Source organism: Planococcus citri, chromosome 1, assembly GCF_950023065.1.
Source record: "Planococcus citri chromosome 1, ihPlaCitr1.1, whole genome shotgun sequence".
Lineage (NCBI taxonomy): Eukaryota > Metazoa > Arthropoda > Insecta > Hemiptera > Pseudococcidae > Planococcus > Planococcus citri.
In genome coordinates this window covers 18135041-18158568 of record NC_088677.1, presented here as the reverse complement: position 1 = coordinate 18158568, position 23528 = coordinate 18135041, and the positions used below count along the sequence as shown (strand labels likewise).

General features: G+C 33.4%; 1 protein-coding gene across 1 annotated transcript; it reads right to left on the bottom strand.

The window, feature by feature from the left end:
* Positions 1-2620: 2620 nt before the first annotated feature.
* LOC135849619 (ATP-binding cassette subfamily G member 4-like) lies at positions 2621-23102 on the bottom strand. Its single transcript, XM_065370098.1, has 12 exons — positions 22677-23102; positions 9966-10083; positions 9599-9788; positions 9301-9446; positions 8941-9179; positions 8730-8846; positions 8506-8633; positions 4056-4224; positions 3871-3971; positions 3601-3756; positions 3320-3505; positions 2621-2904 (listed from the first exon to the last, which is right to left on the bottom strand). Exons 1-12 carry the CDS (start codon positions 22813-22815, stop codon positions 2725-2727), a joined length of 1869 nt encoding a protein of 622 aa, XP_065226170.1. The 5' UTR covers positions 22816-23102; the 3' UTR covers positions 2621-2724.
* Between the last annotated feature and the right edge of the window lie 426 nt (positions 23103-23528).

Here is a 23528-nt window from a genome sequence, read left to right as displayed (position 1 = left end):
ATTTTCAAAATGGGTGTACCTATTCCAATGTGAATCATATTTTCATACATTATTGAAAATTTGAAAAATTACCCTTCCCCCTCTATTTTAGGTAGAAAGATGAAATTCATTGTTCCACAATTTTCGACATGTACTTCCGAGATGGAATGAAGGTAGGTAGTTTCAATTATAGTTTTATTTGGAACCGCAAGAGGTTGTTTAGAATCTTCTGTTTTTCAAAAAATGGCACAAAATCTGTCCGAAAAATTTTATGATTTTATTTGTCAAATTTTGCTGTTTAGAAACTTCTGTTTTTCAAAAATTATAGCAACATTGAATACCGCGAGTGAGGCACTATAACAGGGGGTATGCTGGCATTGCTGGCCCGCCATTTTCCTGCAATAGCGAACTTTCTATAGGCCTAAGTCGAAAACTATGACATTTAGAGAACTTTTACAAGAGAGATTTTTTGTAGAGAATGAAACAATATGATCAGCTGTGCAAAAATCTTGAAATTTCATGCAGTTGAACCTAAAAAATCCAACAAAATGAAAAACAAAAAAAATTCCATAAACTTTTCATTTTTTCAAAATTTTAAGTTCATACACCTGCATGAAATTTCAAGATTTTTGCACAGTTGGTCATATTTGTTCATTCTCTACAAAAAAGCTTTCTGGTAAAATTTCTCTAAATGTCACAGTTTTTGACTTATGGAAAATTCGCTTTCGCAAGAAAATGGCGGACCAGCATACCCCTGTTATAGTGCCCTAATTTTGCGAGTCCATTGAATCCGAATCATTTTTTTTTTTTTTTGTAAATCATCCCATCTTGGTCCGAATGACCTGGTTTCATTCAAGGGAGGATATTCCAAGCTAATCAAACTCCACTTTTCAGTTGTCCTTTTAGAATAACTAAAAATAACATAGAACGTACATTACAACATGCCTATCACCTGATGATTCAAAGACGTCTTTCTCCTGGTAGAAATTAATAATCCTTTGAGAGCTTTTGATAGGGATTTCGACAGCATCGTAGTAAGTTGTATATGTACCATTGAATCTCACTTTTTTGTACTCTTACCGCTTACGAAGGAAAATCATCGCGTTAGCAGCTGAGCTTTTGCATTTTTGTATTTAAAAAGCCCACAAAGGTTTCTGTAAAAAAATTTGACTCTTCAAGCAACGGTTGACTGCTACGACCTTTTTTTAAAACTGGCCAAGCATTTCATACCTTATTCGTTAGAGCAATTGGTGTAAAATAAGTTGCATCACCGTTTGCCTGAAAATTATCAATTTGGTACTGGTCGACAGTCGTCAGGAACAGGAAATTTTAATTCTACTTCGACACTTCGACCAATCAGAATGTGTTAGAATTTGCCCTCATTTTTTGAACAATAACTTTCCATGTCCTTATGATTACAGAGGATTACATTTCTTATCAATAATCGTATTTTTCAACGTCTTTTTCGGATGTGTCATAGAAAGTGTAATAAAACGTTGATTCTAAAAATTTCCATTTTTTTCGTTTAATTAGGTAATCAAATTTTTTATAATTACCTAATCGTGGTTAGATTTCTAAAAAATGTAAAATGTGAAAGTTCTTGAAAAAGCATGGCAATCTTGTAAACCAGGTTGTACCATCGCAGCACTCCAACATAAATTTGAACTCAAGTACGAAGACTCCTGCGAAGCACAGTATTAGGCAATCGCACGCACACAACAAACAGAAGTTTAGCAAACACGAATGATGATGGCGAAAAGAATACGAGTAAGTAATTTCGTACTTGTGTTATAAATTACATATCCGTACATTTTAAAGGAAAATACTAATTATAACGCCATTTCACATCGTCGTCGCTTCATTTATAGTGTTTTATCTCACACTTTGAGGTTTAAAAGTACTCAAGTGAACGAAAGTGGAACTTTGAAAAATTACAGGATATAGAGTCAAAAATTCAAAAAAAAAAAAATTAAAACAGCAATTTTACCAACAAAAAAAAAATGTGATGACAAATACTCACATTTGGAAATGAAGAAGCTTGTAACTGTGCTCGAGTTGAATTTTTCGCTTCATTTACCGGATTCCGGATCCAAAACAAACAAAGTCTTTTTGTTTAAATTCAAAATTAACGAAAAAATTGATAAAAAACTGTTTGAATTATTTTATTTGATCTTCACAGTACAACTGCCAGAAAAAAAATGAAGTGCTCTCTTCGAAGCAAATAATAAGGCGTACGTATAGCGACAGAATGAGTCATCTGACTCATACCTTTCAAGAGATAAGGTTTTCTTATAATGTCTATTGTAAAATTACGCGAGTGCGCAACTTGGCGCGCTAAAACGAGATAAGGATAACATACGATTCGAATATTTCTATCTTTTCGCCGATGACGTAATACAAATACCAAAAATTACATCAGAAATTCAAATTTGAATATTCGTTCGAAATGAAATTCAACACAACTACCTACGTATTTTTTCAAAACTCAAAACCTAAATTTTCGAACTAAAGTAGGTAACCATTTTCAATCGTTGTTTTGGGTTTGGTAATTCTCAATTTTCCCTCCAATTCCACGATCTTTTATCATAATAATTTCATTCGTAGATATGGATAATAAATAAAAACCAAAAAAACACTCAGGTACACAAAATGAAAGAACATGTATTCACGTAACAAGTAATAAAAAAAAGAAATCAATGGAAAATTTGGTAATGTTAATGACTAGTTCGATTCATTCGTCATTTTTTACGAACGAAGTTTACGTCTCAGTACAAAGTAACATGTCATCTTTACGACTAAAAATAAAATCAAAATGTAGACAAGATTTATCAGATATCTGTCGATATTAAAACCTAAAATTGATGTGCATTCTTTGATATCAACGAATTGTAGAAACTCTTTCGGAGAAATGTGATAACAGAATATCTGAAAAAACATAACGCAAGGTTAAAAATATACCTATTAAAATTATTTTCAATTACATTTATAAATAAGTAGGTAGTCTCAAAATCACCTTTCGTTACTATGATAGGTCTTTCAATTTTCACAAAAAATGAAAAAACACGAGAAGTTTTAGTACCTGTAGCTGAATTCAGCTCTCATCAATTTCTCAAAATTTTTACGACCTGATGAATTTTTTGAGTATCATTTCGTGATAAGTGTTTGAAAATTCACCGGAGTTGGTACTTTTTCAGGGGAAAAGAAGGAAACGATAATCGACCGAAATCGAATACAATATTCAATCATCCTCGCAACGGTAATATCACACCACCGAAATGATAACTCTTGAGACACGCAGTGATATGAACATAATTAAGCTAGGTATCAAAATATAACCTACTTTTGAGCATGGCAGTCTTCTACGTCCATATCCATACACCGCGATACTAAGCCCTTCGAGCCCATGTCTCAGCACCGATATATCATAAAGCCATTGAAAATACCATTCTGCATCCCTATAATACAAAAAGAATCCGGAAAACATGACCCACGGTGATATTGTAAACAGCCCAAATATCAATCCGTTCTGAAACAAAATATAATTTCTTTTATTTGTACCCATATCATCATCTAATTACAGTGCTCGATTCGCAGTTCTCGATCGAGAAACGGTACACTTACCTCGACACTTAATAAAGTACCGACTAAGATACCGTAATCTTGAAACAATAACGCTATTAAATTTATTATGGTCAAAAACATAATAATTCTCCACCAGTCTAACGGTTGGCCGGATAACACGTACACCAGGCTTATGAAAATCGTGGTGCTTATAACCTATATAGGTAGGTACAGAAAAAAAAAACGAAAATATACGTCACAGTACGTTTATAGGTATTTTGCACTGTTGGAATACATATAATTAGCATGTGTTTATTTTTATGTATTTACTTGAATAGGCGCATCGCCAAGAGTTGTCGATATAAAATAAGCTTTGAGAGAATACCATCGATTGAAATGCTCTCGTCTGATCACAGGCAGGTCATCTGGAACTGAATTATAAACAACGATGAGTAATTTCGCGAACATGCTAATGGATTTTACTCGAATGTAGGTTTATGCATGTATGTACTTACAAGTGATTATTTTCGAAGTCAATGCGTTAAACATGACGAATAAAAGACAAAAAAATAATAAATTAAAATTATTCGACGTTTGAGCTGCGTCTTTTCCAATATTACGGAAAAATAATCCCAATACTACGCCGACTGAAATATTTATACTCATTCGGAGACGAGTCAGGAACTGAAAAAATAATTCAAAACATTTTTTTTTTGAAAAGGTATTCACAGGTGAAACAGGCGAAATGACCTTGTTCCCAGATTTGAAAAATCATGATGGATTCTAGTTGAGTACATCCAAAAAAAATTTCGAGCGGAATTTTTGCCCCTCACCCCCCCTCCCTTGGTGACAGTATAGCCAAAAAACGTGTTTTTTGCGAGAAAAATTTGTGTCCACGAGTAGTGGGGAGAAAATTCTGGTATCACGCGAAATGTGTAGTGGAAGCCTGGGCCTTTCAACACGATTCTTATCAAAATTGTTTATCATAAGGGGGGGGGGGGGTAAAATTGACAAAAGAAAACTTTGAACTGCTATAGCTACGGATTGAAGGGTTGGGCACTGAAACTATTTTCGCTAAAATTAAAATTTTGTCAGCAAAAGGCTCATATTTGCAACAAAAAAAGTTAGAAAAATACATTCTCTTCTGACGTTATCAAAAAAATCCTAATATCTTTGTAAAAATTAACAAGAAACCCTGTTGTTGGCCAAAATTTCAAAAATTCCTATTTTTGCCAAAATAATTAAAAAACCTTAAATTTTTTTTAAATTTTAGAAAATTACCTGTTTTTTGCCAAAATGTTCCAAAAATCTTATCACCAGAATAATTGTTGAAAAAGTCTCATTTTTGCCGAAATTGTACAGAAGTTTATTTTTTGAATAAGTTATTAAAAAATCCCAACTTTTGTCAAAATTGCCAAAAAAAAGTCCTGTTTTTTGCCAAAATTGTTAAAAAATACATTTTTTTTGACCTTATCAAAAAGTCCTATATTTTTTGTAGAAATGACCAAAAAAGATTGTCAGTAGCCAGAACTTCGAAAACTGCTTTTGCCAAAACTATCCAAAGGAGTTCTTGTTGTGTTTTTTTTTTCAGAATTGTTTGCAAAGTTCTGTTTTTGCCTATAAATTATTAAAAAAATCTCGCTTATGTGATAATTATAAAAAACTCTTGACTTTTGTAAAAATTGCCAAAAAAAATTTCCTGCTTTTTGCCAAATGTTCAAAAAATCTTTTTAATTGTCAAATTTTTTTTTTGTTTTGTACGTAGTTATCAAAGAAACCCTGTTTTTTTGCCAAAATAAAGAAATTATTGTAAAAAAAACTTCTGCTATTAGCCAAAATTTTGAAAACTACTGCTTTTTTGTCAAAATTGTCAGCAAGTTCTTCTTTTTTGACAAAAGATACTATAAGCAAACTGCAAGGACCTTGTTTTGACAAGTTATCCAAAAAATTCTTTTTATGCCGAAATGGTTAGTAAAATCTTATTGTTAGCCAAAATAGTCTGAAAGTACAGCTTTTGTAAAAATTGTCAAGTGCTGCTTTTTCCATTTTTAAAATCAATGTGGCAAACATGGAGAGCGATATATGTAATAAACTAAACCCAAAAGTGTACAAAATAATCAAAAGAACCAATATCAGAAGACAAGGTACACAGAGCCAACATTGCCCCACCAGACTGTGAAAAAATGGTCAAATTCTACGCGAACCTATGGAGTGATCCCGACAATGAAGTTGAAGCAACAAGTCATGAAGAAATCAAGTAAGTATGAGCCATTTTCTTGGGAAGAGCCAAATGAAGCCTTGAAAAGCTCCAGAAATGGAAAAGCCCCAGGCAGCATGCAATAAGTTACCAACAGGCTTATTCAAGAACCGAGAACGCCACAATAACTGTTAAGAAGAGACTGCTAGCTTTCTATAATAGAATACTAATAGGTGCTACCCAGGGCTTCAAACCCAAACGTTTTCGGGTACGGGTATCGGGTACGGGTACAGATTTATTTCTCAGAGAATTGGGTACGGGTATCAGGTACGGGTATGAAAATTTTAAATGTTCGGGTACAGGTACGGGTTCGGGTATTTTAGGTGAAATACCCGAACTGTACCCGATCTATCGGGTATTTTCGGGTATTTGGGTTCAAAATAGTCTCTGTCGGGTACGGGTACAGGTACAGGTTCGGGTATTCCTCATTTCATTTTTCGGGTACGGGTACGGGTACGGGTACGGGTTCGGGTACAGAAATTGTTGGATTTTCGTTCGGGTATTCGGGTATTCGGGTACGGGTACGGGTACGGGTACGGGTTTGAAGCCCTGGTGCTACCATACCTGAAGACTTCCATGCAGCAATTGTAATACCCATTTTCAAAAAAGGAGACCATAATGACCCAGGAAACTACCGCAGAATAAGTCTACTAAAATGCTGCCCCCAAACAAAATACTTGCAAAGATGCTAGGGAGAAGAATCAAGAGCCATGCAGAGCCAATAATATTGGAATGCCAAAATGGATTTCAAAGGTAAGATTGTGCATTTATGTTGATGCAATTTAGTTAGGTGGGTGGCGTGCTGAACCAATGTAACTGGGAACCAACGAGGGCCCCAAGTCAGCAGCTAAATATGCCAAACATGGGCTTCTTGTTGGTTCCAGCTTGCATTGGTTGTGCACACCACCCAGCTAACTAAATTGCACGGACTTCAGATGGAGTATACTCAACAAAGCTGCTGATGGAGAAGAGATGAGAGTACAACCTAGAAACCCACATGTGTTTAGTTGATCTGGAGAAGGTGTACAATTGAGTTCAAAGGAAGAAGTTGTTTGAAATCCTGAGGAAAATCAAAGTGAATGAACAAATAGTACGCTTAATTGAAGAAATATACACAAATAATGTAATAAGAGTAAGATCCGGAAACATGTCAGAAGCAAAGAAGATAGGAAGAGGAGTAAGATAGGGATGCCCAATGTCCTGTAGTCTGTTCAACCAGGGTTGTTGGATCAGACCAAAAAACCAGACTGATGACCGCAACCGGACCCAAAAATGCACACAAGACCGAGTGGACCGGACCAGACCAGACCTTAGACCTCTAAAAAAAAATTATGTAGGTAAATATTAACCAAACAGATGACCCTTTTCAAAAAAGATAACTGGAACAGACCAAGACCAAAGACCTTTCTAAATAATCGGACCAATGACCGCTGTTTGGACCTCAGTTATGACCAATTTTTCAAATTTATAACGCTATTTTATTTTAGATGTCCATTTCGAATAAATTTCCATTGTGATTTAATTTCTTTCAAAGTTTCAATGTTTTGAAAGTAAAAATCGCATTTTTCAACTCATCTTATGTGTCAGAAAGCCTTTTTCTTTCTGAAAAATGAAGACGGTTTTTTGGACCTGGGCTGACCCATGACCACGATGAAAATTTCTGGTCAGGACCGGACCAGACCGACCTACAAAGACAAAAAATGCAGAACCAAATAACCGGACTGGACCGTTTGAAAGCTCCAAGCTAGGACCTTGATTTTGGAGCAACTGCAAAACCTGAGTGGTCCTACAAGCCTGTGTTTAACATCTACTTCAACGACATGATTGAAGAATGGCTGAAAACCAAGCCAAAAGAGCTAGACATCAATGACACTTGACACCCACATCAATACTCTGCTATTCCCTGAAGATCAGGTGGTCTTTGCTGACAACGAAGATGACTTGCAGAGAGCAATGAACAATCTTCAGAAAGTAGGTAGCAGATAAATACCAAATAAAAATCTTGTCTTCAAAAACAAAGGTATAATGGCCTTTGAGGGGAAAGAGCCAATAAGCAGTAAAATTGTTGTAAATGGACTACCAGTAGAACAAGTGAGGAGCTTTAAGTATCTCTGATGCTAACTATCTTATGAAGGAGAGGTCGATGCACAACCTAAGATCAACAAATTCCTGAGAGTGTGTGGGTGAAATTTAACCTTCAACATTTTTGATTTTTTGCACAGGTAATTTTCCAAAAAAAAAAAAAAACGTGAAAAACTGGTATTTTTAAGTTGTTTCTTTTTGGCCAATATGAGCCTTTTGCAGACCAAATTTTAATTTTATGGATTGGTAGGAAGAAAGTATCTACTTGTAAAAAGACACATTTTAGCGAAAACTATTTTTGTGTCCAGGCTTTCAATAGGAAGCTGCGGCGGTTCAAATTTTTCTTTTGTCAATTTTATTCCCACCACTATGATAAAAAATGTTGAAAAAAATCGTGTTGAATGGTCCAGACTTTCCCTACACATTCCACTTGGTACCAGAATTTTCTCCCCACTACTCATGAATACAGAATTTTTCTCACAAAAAACACTTTTTTGGCTATACTTACTGTCCAGGGGGGGGGGGGTTGAGACTTGAGGGGCGGAAATGCCGCTTGAAAAAATTTTCGGAGGTATCCAATAATAATACATCATTGAATATTAAAATGTTAATATCTACAAGCTTACCTGATTTCTCAAAGAAGTTACTAAAATTCTGTTCAATAAATGACTGATTTGAGTTCTAAGCGAGGTAGCGTAACGAAAATCGTTCTCCAATTCGTTTCGTTGAATTGCTCTCAAGTTCAAGGTGTTCACTGGAATAAAAATAGTATAGGTAACATTTTGTCGATTTCCTGGATATTTTACCAACTCGATATAATACTTAGGTACATTTTGAGTGGTTAACTTACGAGGTATATTACTCCAACATGCTGGAGAATCTAACCACTCTTGTGATTTTCCGTTTCTGATTGCGTCTTTCAAGGTCTCCGTGTAATCACTTGATCCCAAAACGCATAATTCGATCACTGAAATATAAAACGAACGTTTTTACTTTTACTTGTAGTTTGAAAATGATTTCAACGCAGCATTTAAATCAACGGTAGGTAGTTAATATCCTACCATATTCGACAGGATTATAATAAACCGGGCAGATGAAATTATTCGACGACAAATACGCCAGCAGATTATTAACAGTTCCTTGATAAATGCAATATCCGTTCGAAAGTACGTAAATATTATGTAGCATATTCAACAACAACGCGCTAGGCTGATGAATGGTGCAAATCACAGTTCTGCCTTCGAACGCCAGATTCTGCAGCACTTCTAAACACTGTCGGGCTGCTTTGCTGTCTAAACCGCTGAATAAAAACAAACATTACATAGCTTTTATAGTAGACATCGATATGCGATAATTTAGATAATATTCAAATACGATAGTGATATTTAGCATATAAATCGTTACACGTGATTCGAACTTACGTGGTAGGTTCGTCCAAAAATAACACGGGCGGATTGCTAATTAATTCTAAAGCAATAGCTAGTCTCTTTCGTTCACCTCCGGATAGATTTTTGGTTAGAGTTTGATGACATTCGGATAGCGATAAATTTTTTAATATTTCTGCTATCTGCGGAATAAAAAACCAGAACATTTTTCAGGTTAGATCAATCTCCGGTGTAAGTTCAAGGTCTCTATAGGTACTCGTGCGAAACATGGTAGGTACGATTACATACGTAAGTTAGTAATAATACTGAATTTGTAGCATATAGGGATACTAACTTTACTTTGTTTTTCGTTTCTTGTTACGCTAACATCTAATTTAACGTTGGATACGAACGTCATCGCTTCGTGAACGGTAATTAATTGTTGTAGTTTATCATCTTGCATAATGTAGCAACTTTGTTTGATTAATTTTTTGATGTTCCTCTGGCCGCCGTTAACATACACGTAACCCGATACACCTCGTAATCTGAAAGCATGCAATCAAATCATCCGTGATAAATAATCCACCTACGGTAAGGAATTCCTCCTCCGATACAAGGCCAATGTTCGATTAACGTGTATTCAGCGACGGCGGACGACCGCCGCACCGCTGTTGCAAATCGAGTTATCAAAATGAAAAAAAAAACGGAGTAGAGTATCGCACCTGTATCCGGAAACGATATCCAATAAGGTGGTTTTGCCGCTACCGGACGGTCCGATTATTCCGGTCAATTTACGACTTTGAAAATCGCCGTTTACATTCTTCAGGATGTCTTTTTTTTCTGCAACAGAATAAAAATTGTACAGATCGATTAGTTTTATTTTAGTGTTTCAAATTACATATATTAGAAAAAAAAATTGTATCTGCTTATGATGTTAGGTAGAATAGGGAAAATACATTGAAAAATTCTGAGAAAAACAACACAGCAACCCATCCATTACAACTTTCGACAGTTTTTACACCACTCAACACTTTTTCATCCACTTTGAAAATTTTTCATTGAAATTTTTTCACTGATTGATAATTTTCAAAGATTTCAGGGGTTTTAAAAAGTATTTTTACATCAATTTAATACATTTTTAACATTTTTTTAACGCATTCTACGCAAATGTTTTTTTTTTTAGTGTTTTTGCATATTTTTAACGCGATTTTAAGACTTTTTCAAGCATTTTGTAAAAATTTTACTGTAGGTATTTGTATCTTTGAATTTTTGGTAATTTTCAGAGATTTATTTGTTGCTTTTTTAGGGGGAGGGGGGGGTTCTTACAGCATCTTGAAACATTTTTTGCAATTTTTTCATGGTTCTTTGACAATACTGAAATTTCATCACTTTTTTCTGGCAATTTTCAGCCACTTTCAAGCTTATTCGTTTTTTTTTTCAACAGCATTTTCCAGAGTTTTTAGCACTTTTCCTGCATTTTAGAGAAATTTGGCAAACATTTCATCTGTCTGAAAAAATGTTCAGCTTTGTGCATCTTTTAAAAAATTTTATTGAAACTTTTCTTGATAAAAATTTTTACTAATTTAAATCCATTTTTTATAGTTTTTACATCATTTTCAACATGTTTTCATGCATTTTTTTTTGCAAATTTTATCAAAATTTTATCATTTTTTGGTTTAATTTTCTGTTTTAATGCTTTTTTGGTGTTCTCTCATTTTTCAAACATGATTTTAGCATTTCCGAGCACTTTTTGGAGGGGAGAGGGGGCTATTTTCACTCAAATTTTCCCACTTTTAGCACCTTTGGGTGAAGTTATTATTTTTTTCCTGTGTTTTGAATCATTCTGACAAGTTTTTGACATTTTGAGTAACTTTCATTACAATTTTAGCTTTTTTTTTGGTAATTTTTATTTTTTTTAAATCCTGTTTTGGGAAATTTTAGATAATGTGTTTTCAACACTTTTTTTGTAATTTGGCCTTTGGGTAGCTATAAATGCTATAGTAAGCACTTTTTGGACACTTTCAGTAATAATTCTAATTTTTAAATTTTAATGTTTTTTTCTGAATAAGATTTTACATCATTTTACACAGTTTTAGCAAAACTGAAATTTCCACTTTGCTTCATACTTTTGGTTGGATGATTTTATGTTTGTTTTTTTTGGTTGTTGTTTTTTGGGGGAGTGTCTCAATTTCAATTCAACATCACTTCACCGCGTTTTCATCACTTATTCGCACCCTTAGGGCAACTTTCAATGTAATTTTAGCAGTTTTTGGTATTTTTCATTGAGTTGCCTTTTAAGAATTGTTTTATATAATTTTTACATGTTTTCAACACTTTTTGGTGCATTTATTCAGTTTAAGATAATTTTTAGTGATTTCAATGTTTTTTTTTGATCGTGTTTACATTACTTTAACACGTTTTTAAGAATTTTTTTGGAAATTTTACAATTTCATCTCTCTTTTTTTTTGTAGTTTTTAGTGATTTTGATGCTCTTTTAATGTCCTTACATTATTTTAACATGTTTCAAACACTTTTTCAATGTATAGGATATTTTTTTTTGCAATTTTTACTAAAATTTTAATGCTTTTGGTAATTTTTAGTGTTGTTCTTTTTTTTTTTTTTTTGAGTATTTTTGTATCATTTTGAACAGTCTGTAACACTTTTTTTGATGAATTTCGGGCAGTTTCATTAAGATTTTAGCTATTTAGTGATTTTAATATTTTTTTGAGCGTTTTTAGGTGGTTTGAATGTTTTAGACATTTGGTCATTTTTTCGTTCAATTTGGGAACATTTTTCAGAAATGTCGTAAGTTTTGAGTACTTAATTTTTAGTGACTATGGATGTTCGACTGTTTAACGCGTTTTCCAAGGAAATGAATGGAAAACTGAAACCGGAACTACATAAAATTGAAACTGAAATGAGCAATGCTGAAAAAAGCAAAGCTGAAACTAAAAAGTATATAAAAACTGAAAACTGAAACAATCAAAACTAATTTTTGGTACAGTAGTTCATTTTTTCCAATAAATCTCCAAAATATTGCATACGAATTTGATGGGGGGGGGGGGGTGGAACTAAAACTAAAACTAAAATTGAAACTGAAAAGTGAAATGAGCAAAACTGAAATTTGAAATGTACCTTAAAATTTGGTTCAGATTTGATAAAGATCCAACAAGGAAAAGTGAAGACTTGAGTCATGGTTTGGATGTAATATGATCCAATCCGATTATTTTTTTTGACGAACTCCTCAAAAATCCTTGAAACCGGTCAAAGAGAAGTAAAATGTTTTTCTCTCTTTGACAGATGATTGATAATGCTTATGTATTGTTATGTATACCTAGACCAGAACAGCTAAATACACTGACAATATTTTCAATATTATCCAAATACTTAAACGCATCTGATAAATTTTCAACGTCTCTTTACGAATTTATAACCCATATATTATCACGTTTCAGCGACCTTCATAATATTTTGAATAATTTTTGCAATATTATGCGCCATTTCAACGATATCTTATCGACCTTCATGTCATAATGTAAGTATAAACAATTGTCTTAACATTATCACTTGGACATTGCAATTTCTTTTGAATTCTAAATAATATCTTCAGTCTTAAGGTAGGTACTTCTACTTCAACAGATAAAAATGATCTTCTATTATCAACATCGATTTGAAAAATGAAAGAGAAAGAGAATGTGTTCGAAGAATTGAAATATATAAGTAGGTTGATAATCTTATTCCACAACCTCTGGGCAGAATTCCTTTCCCTTGCAAGGTAGAATAAAAATATGGTATAAGTATTCGATATCCAATTTTTTTTATACCTACTATACGTACATTACCTATCACAATTTTTGCTCAGAATTTTAATCAAAGATTATAATCATTTCTGAGAACACTATCTTTTATGCATGAGATACTTTTCCACATCCCTTTCAGGGCATTCCATCGCTATAAACGTGTAAATTTTTTCAGAACTGATAAGAATGACGCGTACATTATATTATATAAAGTGAAAATATACGGGTGAATTTCAAGCGAATAATTTTATACTATACATGAAACGAATGGTTTACATAGATAGACTATCTAAATTATATACTACCAGATGAATTAATATAAATGATTTCAGTATTCGTACAAATTTAGCATTAAAACAAGACAGAAAAAAATGTGATCTAGCCTAGCCTACCAACGTCAGAAAGATGAAACCATCGTGCATTGTATACTCGAGAACAAACAGCAAATTATGCTACATAAATTGAGTCATTAACGTTCCAAAATAACTTGCAATATGGAAGTACTTTTATATTAATTATACACGTCAAAGGTCAACTTTTCTGACTTCATCGTGAACGTGATGTTTCCAACATATAGATACCTAAACCATTTTCTGCGGTATTGTGGTATCAAATTTACCAGTTTAGGATATGATAATTTACTACGAATATCTACTAATTGAATCGAGGGAATTTTATACTCGCAGATGGATGAGCAAGCTTAATAGCCTATCGATTACAAGATTCATACCTACAGATAATTTGGATTATGTTTCCAAATGATTCGCGAATTAAAAAATAATCTATAGAAGGGCGCGTCTTCTTTCTAATTCAAACGATGAATATTATCTAACGAATTCAACCGTAAAATATTCTCTCAGATATCATTATAAAATTTAGCAAATTAGACGTATTTTAGCTTACCATAACAATTAATACGAAATATAAGTAATTTTTGGAAAAATGCTACGTATTTCTCCTCATAATACCATTTCAAAATATACATACTACACTACATTTACTAACATAATAATAAGGACTACACAGCTCAACAGCTGTCAATTAAAATCTCATTAACGGAGCAAAAATATTGTAAAATTCAACCAACCCGCAATTAGTATACCTACCAAAGTATATGAAATACGTAAGTAGGTATATATAGGTACGCGAGCACGCAGCTAAAACTATTCAACAATTGGCCTTGAATAAAACATTATAACATGACTCGACATAAAAATTACAACTTTAGAATTACCTATTAGGTAGAGGTATCTCGAGTGAAAATTTTTTTTCACATATTTAATATCATTTATTATATATTATTTTTTCGAATGACGTAGAGACTTATACGGTTCCTAGTTTGATAATTTATCACTGTGTCGATGTGTATCATCGTATGAATATTGAATAGGCAGGCAGGATACCGAAGTTTTATGGCGTGAATCCAAATAATATTTGAAATATTATTTTAAAATTTTTGATGATCGAGAGAAGATAAAATTTGACGTAAATTGTTGCTCGCAGCAGGCCAACTATGTAGCAAAAAAGGTACAGATAGGATACTGTACGTGGAGTCGTAGGTGACCGAAGTAGGTTAATATAAATCCGGTTTAATGTTCCATTATTCGTATGAAATATTATTTTAATATTTTTTCGCGTATTTGCGAATTGCAATTAAAATCTTCGCATAAACTGAATGGAATTTTGAAGCTAGAAACGAAAATAATGAAATAAAATAAGTAACCGAACCGTAGTAAATTTTAGTTACGAATAAAATCAACGGTTACTCTTTTTTGGTGATAACTTCAACCTGATGAATCAAATATTATGTTTGTCGTTATCAGTGAATGTTCTGATAAGTGAAATCAGGGTTGTACCAGAGTTGGGGCGATTCAGAATCTCTGAAATGAATCGTGAGGAATCGCAAGGGTCGAGATTCTGAATCCGATTCTGAATCCGATTCTTTTTGAAAAAGAATCGCATTTGAAAAGAATCGGATTCTTTTATTTTTTGCGAATCGCAATTTTAGCGGCTCTCGATTCTTTTCCAATTTGCGATTCTTTATATTTTTTTTTTTAGTGATAAAAAGGGGTATAGAAATGAAAAATTTGATTCAATTTAAATGGAATAGTCCGGCATATGACAATAGGAGTAATTGCACCCCCCCCCCCGCCAATCCTCCGGGACAACTTTTTTCATAAAGGGGACATCCTAAGGAACATTTTAAAGCAAAGTTGCCAAAAAAAAAGTTGGCCTTACTTCCAAAATGGCGACCATTTTGATTGACTGGTCAGCCGAAATCGCAGATTTTGCGTTTTAACCTAGGACTTGCACGAACTTTTTCAAATTTTACAAAGGTAGATCGAAAGATCATACAAAAATAATCACCCGTCAAAATTTCAAGTGCTAAAGTGCGTTTTTCGATTTTTGGTGAATTTTTGAAAATCGAATTTAGGCCAAAAATGAGGGAAAAAATCAAAATTTCACCAAATTGACCAAGAAAGCTGAAATTTGGGATACACCCTATTTTCGTCATGCCAAATCGATTGGAAACGGTCTCAACTCGTTTTGAGCAGTTCTGGAGCCTCCAGAAAAATTTTGAAACTTTAAATTTTCACGAAATTTCATCAAATGGAGATGGAAAGCTGAAATTTACTCTACAATTCAATTTCAACACCCTCTGAAGACGACTTCAGGTGAGTTCAAGTAATTTTAGGGCCTCCATCGACTTATTTGAAAATTACTGGAGCCTCCAGCAGATTTTTGAAGCTTTTAATTTTCACAAAACTTCATCAAATAGAGATGGAATGCTGAAATTTACTCTATACACTCCAATTTTAACACCCTCTGGAAACGACTTCTGGTTGATTTCAAGTCATTTTAGAGCCTCCAACGACTTTTTTGAACGTAACTGGAGCCTCCAGTAGATTTTTGAAACTTGAAATTTCCCCAAAATTTTATCAAACCAAGATGGAGAGTTGAAATTTATTCTGCAAACTATGTAATTTCAATATGCTACGAAGTTGACTGCTGGTGAATTTCAAGTCGTTTTGGTCCCTCCAGCAACTTTTTGAAAGGTTGTATGACTTTTTTTGGAAAATTGAAATTTCCTAAAAGTAGGTGGAAGCTTCAAAAGGCTCCAGTAATTTTCAAAAAAGTCGCTGGAGGCCATAAAATGACTTGAACTCACCTGAAGTCGTCTTCAGAGGGTGTTAAAATTAGAGTGTAGAGTAAATTTCAGCTTTCCATCTCCATTTGATGAAATTTTGTGAAAATTTAAAGCTTCAAAAATCTGCTGGAGGCTCCAGTAATTTTCAAAAAAAGTCGCTGGAGGCCCTAAAATTACTTGAACCCACCTGAAGTCGTCTTCAGAGGGTGTTGAAATTGAATTGTAAAGTAAATTTCAGCTTTCCATCTCCATTTGATGAAATTTTGTGAAAATTTAAAGTTTCAAAATTTTTCTGGAGGCTCCAGAACTGCTCAAAACGAGTTGAAACCGTTTCCAATCGATTTGGCATGACGAAAATAGGGTGTATCCCAAATTTCAGCTTTCTTGGTCAATTTGGTGAAATTTTGATTTTTTCCCTCATTTTTGGCCTGAATTCGATTTTCAAAAATTCACCAAAAATCGAAAAACGCACTTTAGCACTTGAAATTTTGACAGGTGATTAATTTTTGTATGATCTTTCGATCTACCTTTGTAAAGTTTGAAAAAGTTCGTGCAAGTCCTAGGTTGAAACGCAAAATCTGCGATTTCGGCTGACCAGTCAATCAAAATGGTCGCCATTTTGGAAGTAAGGCCAACTTTTTTTGGCAACTTTGCTTTAAAATGTTCCTTAGGATGTCCCCTTTAAGAAAAAAGTTGTCCCGGAGGATCGGCGGGGGGGGTGCAATTATTCCTATTGTCATATGCCGGACTAAAAGGGAACATATATAGAACATGGACCGTTTTATGTTTATTTTATTTATTTACTGACGGAGTACGGAGTACTTAGTAAAATAAAACAGTGATAAAAGAATCGAAAAAAGAATCGCGATTCTTGCGATTCAGAATCGCAATTCTCACGATTCTGAATCGCGATTCTTTTACAAAAAGAATCGAAATTCTCAGAATCCGATTCTTTTTTCAGAAGAATCGCGGGCAAAAGAGTTCGATTCGATAAATCAAAGAATCGCCCCAACTCTGGGTTGTACAAAAACGTGTTTTTTTAAAAAAAAAACAAAAAAAAACGTTTTTTTTGTTTTAAAACAGTTTTTTTTACTTGTTTAAAACTATGTGTTTAAAACGCGTTTTAAACACGTTTAAAATGTGTTTTAAACACAAATAGGTACATTCGTTTTGGGCAGTGTTGTGCGTAACGATATTTTTTTTCGTTCCGTTATTTCGTTACGTTACAAAATTAGCATTTTTTTCGTTACGTTTTTTCGTTACAGTACTTGTAACGAAAAAAATGCTGTAACGGTATTTTTCGTTACACCGGTACTTGAACTTTTTCGTTACGTTATTTTCGTTATTTCCGTTACGATTTTTTCGTTACAGAAACGTTTTTTCAACGTAGAATTGATGATATTTTCAAAGAAAAATGCATTTGTAACGAAAAATTGTAACAGAAATGGCTAAAATAACGGAACCAAAAGGTTTAAATACCAGTGTAACGAAAAAAATACCGTTACATTTTTTCGTTACAGATATAATCATGATACAATTACGTTTATTAAAAAGGGAATTTTTGAAAAAGTCAAGCTTGGAACTCTTGGAAGGTAAAAAATCTCATTTTTTGACTCAACTTGAAAATATTGTAACTAAAAAAATAACAAAAAAGGTAACAGAATTTTTTCGTTTTTCGTTACGTTACATCAAGAAAAATATTGTTACGTTACGTTTCAGTTACACAACATCACATGATCAAAATAACGTTTTCGTTACAGTTCCGTTACCTGTAACGAAAAAAATTTCGTTATTTTCGTTTTTCGTTACAGTTACTGTTACGGGACGCCAACACTGGTTTTGGGTTCATCAGACATCAATTTTTAAGATGTGACGTCATAAAATAGCTATACAGCTCAAGAAATATTGAAAAATTGGAATCAAAACACAAAATTTGTCTCTAAAAATACTGTTTGTTCAATTTCACTTTTTTTCAACAAGAAATTAAAAAAAACGTGGTTTTTTTTAGGAAATTGGAGTTGAAAAAAAACACGTTTAAAACAAAAAAAAACACTGTTTTAAACGGTTTTAAATGGCCTTTTTTGTTTAAAACATCGTTCTGTTTTTTTTCAGTTGTTTTAAACGTGTTTTAAACATGTTTAAAACATTTTTGTTTTAAACATGTACAACCCTGTAAGTGATAAGCCAAAACGGGAAAAAATTTCCCAAAGTAAAAATTGAGAAATGGAATAACAATCGAGAAAATGTGCTTTTGAATTATTTCGGTGCGAAATGAAAGATTCTTTCGTGTTTGATCGAAACAAAACAATCACTCAAACGCTCATTTTTCTTACATGATTGTTAAATTTTCTAATTTTCAAGCACGGAATTTTCTCTCCTTATTTACCTCAGGTCCAAGATATGGTAGCAGAGCGTGGTTGCATTTCTTCTGCATTGTTTATGCCGACATCAAAAAGGAGAAAAAATTTCATGATTGAAAATTATATTATCATCTTCTTGTTCAGACTCAGAGTGAAACCGATGATCGAAAGGTGGAGTGGAGAAGACATCTCTTTCGTCTGAAGTACTTAGACTTTGTTAATTTTCCAACTCAAAAACTTGAATTTCAGTCAGAAAATTTTCAAAAAAATTATCTTCATTACTAGAAAATTGATAAGAATTGCTCTATAGCAGGGATGAGGCCCTAAACAATTTTTGTTCGGGTTCCGGGTTTTGGGCTTGGGCTTTCAATCAAAAATTTATTAGGTCTTGGGCTTGGATTGGGTCCAGGGTTGTACATGTTTAAAACAAAAATGTTTTAAACATGTTTAAAACACGTTTAAAACAAGTGAAAAAAAACAGAACGATGTTTTAAACAAAAAAAAAGTTTATAGCCGTTTAAAACTGTGTTTTTTTTGTTTTAAACGTGTTTTTTTTCAACTCCAAATTCCTAAAAAAACACGTTTTTTTTAGTTTTTTGTTGAAAAAAAGTGAAATTGAACAAACTGTATTTTTAGAGACAAATTTTGTGTTTTGATTACAATTTTTCAATATTTCTTGAGCTTTATAGCGTTTTTATGACGTCACATCTCAAAAATTGATGTCTGGTGAACCCAAAACAAATGAATTTGTGTTTAAAACACATTTTAAACGCGTTTAAAACGCGTTTTAAACACATAGTTTTAAACATGAGAAAAAAACTGTTTTAAAACAAAAAAAACGTTTTAAACAAAAAAAAACGTTTTTTTTGTTTTTTTCAAAAAAAACACGTTTTTGTACAACCCTGATTGGGTCCCAGGAAACTTTGGGTTTGGGTTTCAGGGCTCAGTGTCCAGGGCTTGAATGAAGTGTTCAGGGCCTTCCGGGGCTTTTCAGGGCTTGAAAATTGAAATTGAGGGGTTCCATGGAAAAGGGGCCTAAATCATTTTTTTGTTTTTTTTTCATTTACAATTTTGAATGTATTAAAATTTAAAAAAAAAATAATTTCCCCATATTCAGTGATTATTGAACTGTTCCTCCATGAAAAAAACAAATTGGAAAATGTTAGCTTGTAGAAACATTATTTTCAAGTCCATTTTGAACCTATAAAAATCAGTGAAAAAAATTAAATAAAATTGACTAAGGCCCCTTTTCCACGATGCCTCTCAATTCGGGCCGAGCACTGTTATTGTGCTACAGTTTGCGTCCTAGTACCACACACTGATAAGATAAGGCAAGCGGGAGACCGCTTGAATTTTAACATTGCTTCTTATGGGACATTACCGTTTCTGTTCGATTTTTAATAAAATGCTGAAGAATGTTAGTTTTTCAGCCAATTTGAGTAGAAGTTTTGTATTCCTCGTGAAATTTAGTACCAGAATATGTACTTACTTCTTTGCTTTGTTTGTTATGTGATGCGTAATCGTTAATTATCACTCGTGATTCGTGATATTATTAGACTTTTATCACCATTTTTCATCACATTTATGATCAAAGAAACATTCAGAGCCCATTAAATTACAATTACAATATGTCATTTTAAAGGTAATTTCACGAGGAAAACAAAAATTCAGATGATTTTCTTCCGAAAATCAACACTTTTGAAGATTTTATCGAAAAATGTATGAAAACTGAGCTCCTTCCATAAGAAGCAATGTTAAAATTTTACGGGGTCTCCCGCTTGCCTTATCTTATCAGTGTGTGGTACGAGGACGCAAACTGTAGCACAATAACAGTGCTCGGCCCGAATTGCAATTTTAATGAAGAAGTAAAATCTTATTTGATTTTTGATGAAAAAAAAAACAAAAAAAAAAAAATTTCAAGGGCAGATTCCGATTGCTTTTTCAAAATTATTTGAATGAAACAGTTTTTTTTAAATCAGAATTAAATTTTTTTGGAATTTTAATTTTAGTCCAAATTTTTTTTGGTAGATATCGTTTTTCAAACTTCAAAGAACAAAGAACTACCAGCAGAATATTATAAATTTATAAATAATGTAGGTACCAAATAAAAACCCCTTGAAATAAAACTTTTTGCTGAAGTTGTAAATTTTTTTGTTGAAAATAATATTTTTTGACTTTTGAAGTTTTGAGATGCACAAAACGGTAATTACAATAGTAATTTACAAAATTTACACAAGCCCCGAAAAGCCCTGATCACAGTTTGGGTTTTGGGGCTCACGTTCGGGGCTTGGCTTTCAAATAAAATGGTTTCGGGCTTTGTAGGTTACAATTTTCAAGGTTTTGGGACTTGGACATTTGGGCTTCAAGGAAATAATTGTGGCTTTTTCGGGTTTCGGCCTCGGGTCCTGGTCCTGGGCCGGGCCTCATCCCTGCTCTATAGTTTTCAAAGAATAATGTTTTTTGTTTTTTTTTCGTCTTGGCTCCAAAATTTACAGTAGAATATCTTTCTTGAAACGACAGATGAAAGTAAGTGAGGAGCTTGGTGACAAAGTTAGACAAACGCCACAGGGTTGATTTTGAGAAAATCTTTGTTTTTTGTTACAAAAATATACAGCATTGTAAAGGTGGGGGATATTTGACAAATTGTAGTGGTGATACTGAGTAACAAAAATACAAAAAATATCCTTCCACCATCACCCCCCACCACTATTAAAAAGAACCTGAAAATGCACTTGTCTGATTTTGAAACCAAGATGAAGATAATCTGAAATTGAAGCTGTCTAGATCAGTTAGGTTTTGATACGTATAGGATTTTTAACCCTCTTTCCATTTCTGAGGTCCATTAGTTTCAAAATAGTACATAAAAGGTCAAAAAACGCGATCAAAGTTGCGCCTTAGTTTCAAACACGGACATGTGAACATTATCTTAGTTTCAAAAACAGACATATCCTGGATATGTCTGTTTTTGAAACTAAGACAATTTGCACATGTCTGTGTTTGAAACTAAGACAAAACTTTGAGCACGTTTTTTACCCTTTTACGTACTATATTGAAAATAACAGACCTTGGCAATGAAAAGAGCGTTAAAAATCCTATAAGAATCAATATCTAACTCGATTTTTGTAGAAGTGGCGTTTGTCTAACTTTGTAACCAACCTCCTCAAGTATTTCTTCAAGAAAACTTTTGACAAATAACTGAAAATGTTGATATCTTCACAATATCTACTACAAATTTGCAGGGTGCCCAGAAATATCGTGAACCCCTAAAAAAGTTTTCTGCTAAATGTTTCAGTTAATCACACTGAATGATAATAATGATAGCACATGATTGGTTGTTAGACTGAGGTGATAACATTCCACCAATCGTATTTATCTACTCCACGTTGCCAACCTATATTTTTAATAAAAAACTTTCTTTGGGGTTCACGATATTTCTGGGCACCCTGTACAAGTTCATTAGGTGGATAAAAAATTTAAAAAGGATGGATGAATATTCTGAATAATAAAAGTTTACGAGTCGAAAAAGAAATAATGACTCTTCAGTGGTAATCTTGGATGGTATCGTGACTAATTTTCGAAATTGAAACAAAGAAACAGAAGCTAAAAATCGAATCCAATGTTTAAATTATTCTAATTCGTTTAATTTGCCAATGCAAATAATTCAGCTAAAGAAGATAACGAATCAACTAAAATTGATAACCGTCATCACGTGATAAGAAATGAACAGGTATGTAGGTACTCGAATAAAATCGATAAGCTGAAGCAAAAACCCTTGAGTAAATAAACGTTATCAATTGGAGATAATATAACTTTCACTAAACCAAAGCACGAAAGCCCTCATGATCAGCTGTGCAATGGACGAAAAAATGCTCCAAATTTCGGCTGCCAATGCCATTCTCATTTTCGACTTCCTATCAAGTTCCTATTTTAAATGTTACGACGAGGAAATCTTATCACCGAAAGTGAAAGTGACGTCACGTTGCGCGACCCTCATCATAACAATAACCGCGATGTAAACAAAGCTACGAATACTATTAATAGTCAGGTAGGCATCATCAGCACAATTTACAAATCATAGGTAGGTACGTGATTATCGATTCAAAAAGCTCTTTGAAAAATACTAACCACATCTCCAAAAATCGAAACTTCTTCTCACAGCCGTATAAGAAATATCCTCGAAATGTATATCAACAGTCTCCTGCTTCTTGGGTAACTTAATTCGGTCCGATTCATCGTTAAAACAATCCAAATCAATCGACGACATTTTACGTTAATACCCAACAACACTTCACCAACTACCGGCGGTCAAATATTTACTCTTTTACCGAATTCTTCGCATCTTCATCACATCTACTCGTAATGAAAAAACAAACACAGAAGTCGTACTGTACGACCGCGACGATAATAAGACTTATACATAACTATGTACGCTAACACTGTGTTTTCTGAAACGTTCGGCCCTGCTTAACGACTTCATTATTGTGGCGAACGAACGCAGCTGTGCGGCGCATGCGACTCTGACTCAATGATGTTCGCATACAAGGTGTCCAGAATTGTTTACAATCGCGCCGAAGGAAGGACAAAGACTGTGACTGATGCTACTGGATACTCGTATTGAATCGACGATCGAGATGAATTCAAGTACATATTATCTCGCAGGGCATTTCCTCTATCAGCTCTTTCATTCATTTGATATTCTGTGATGATAAGAATAAGTACGATATATCGAATGAATAAAGAAATATGGTAAATATTTGTCGGAAAAATATACACCGAACTTATATTTTTCAACTCATTATGCGCTGACAGTTGTGAATTTCATATCAGATGACTTGGTACTGATGGTTCTTACCTATAGATACAGTTAGATGTACGTACTACGTATCTTTCTGCATTTCAAATAATTTATTTATAGTCCGAAGAAATTATTCTTCGATGTGGATAAAATTGTCTTCGAAGAGCTGATTTTTTTGTTTC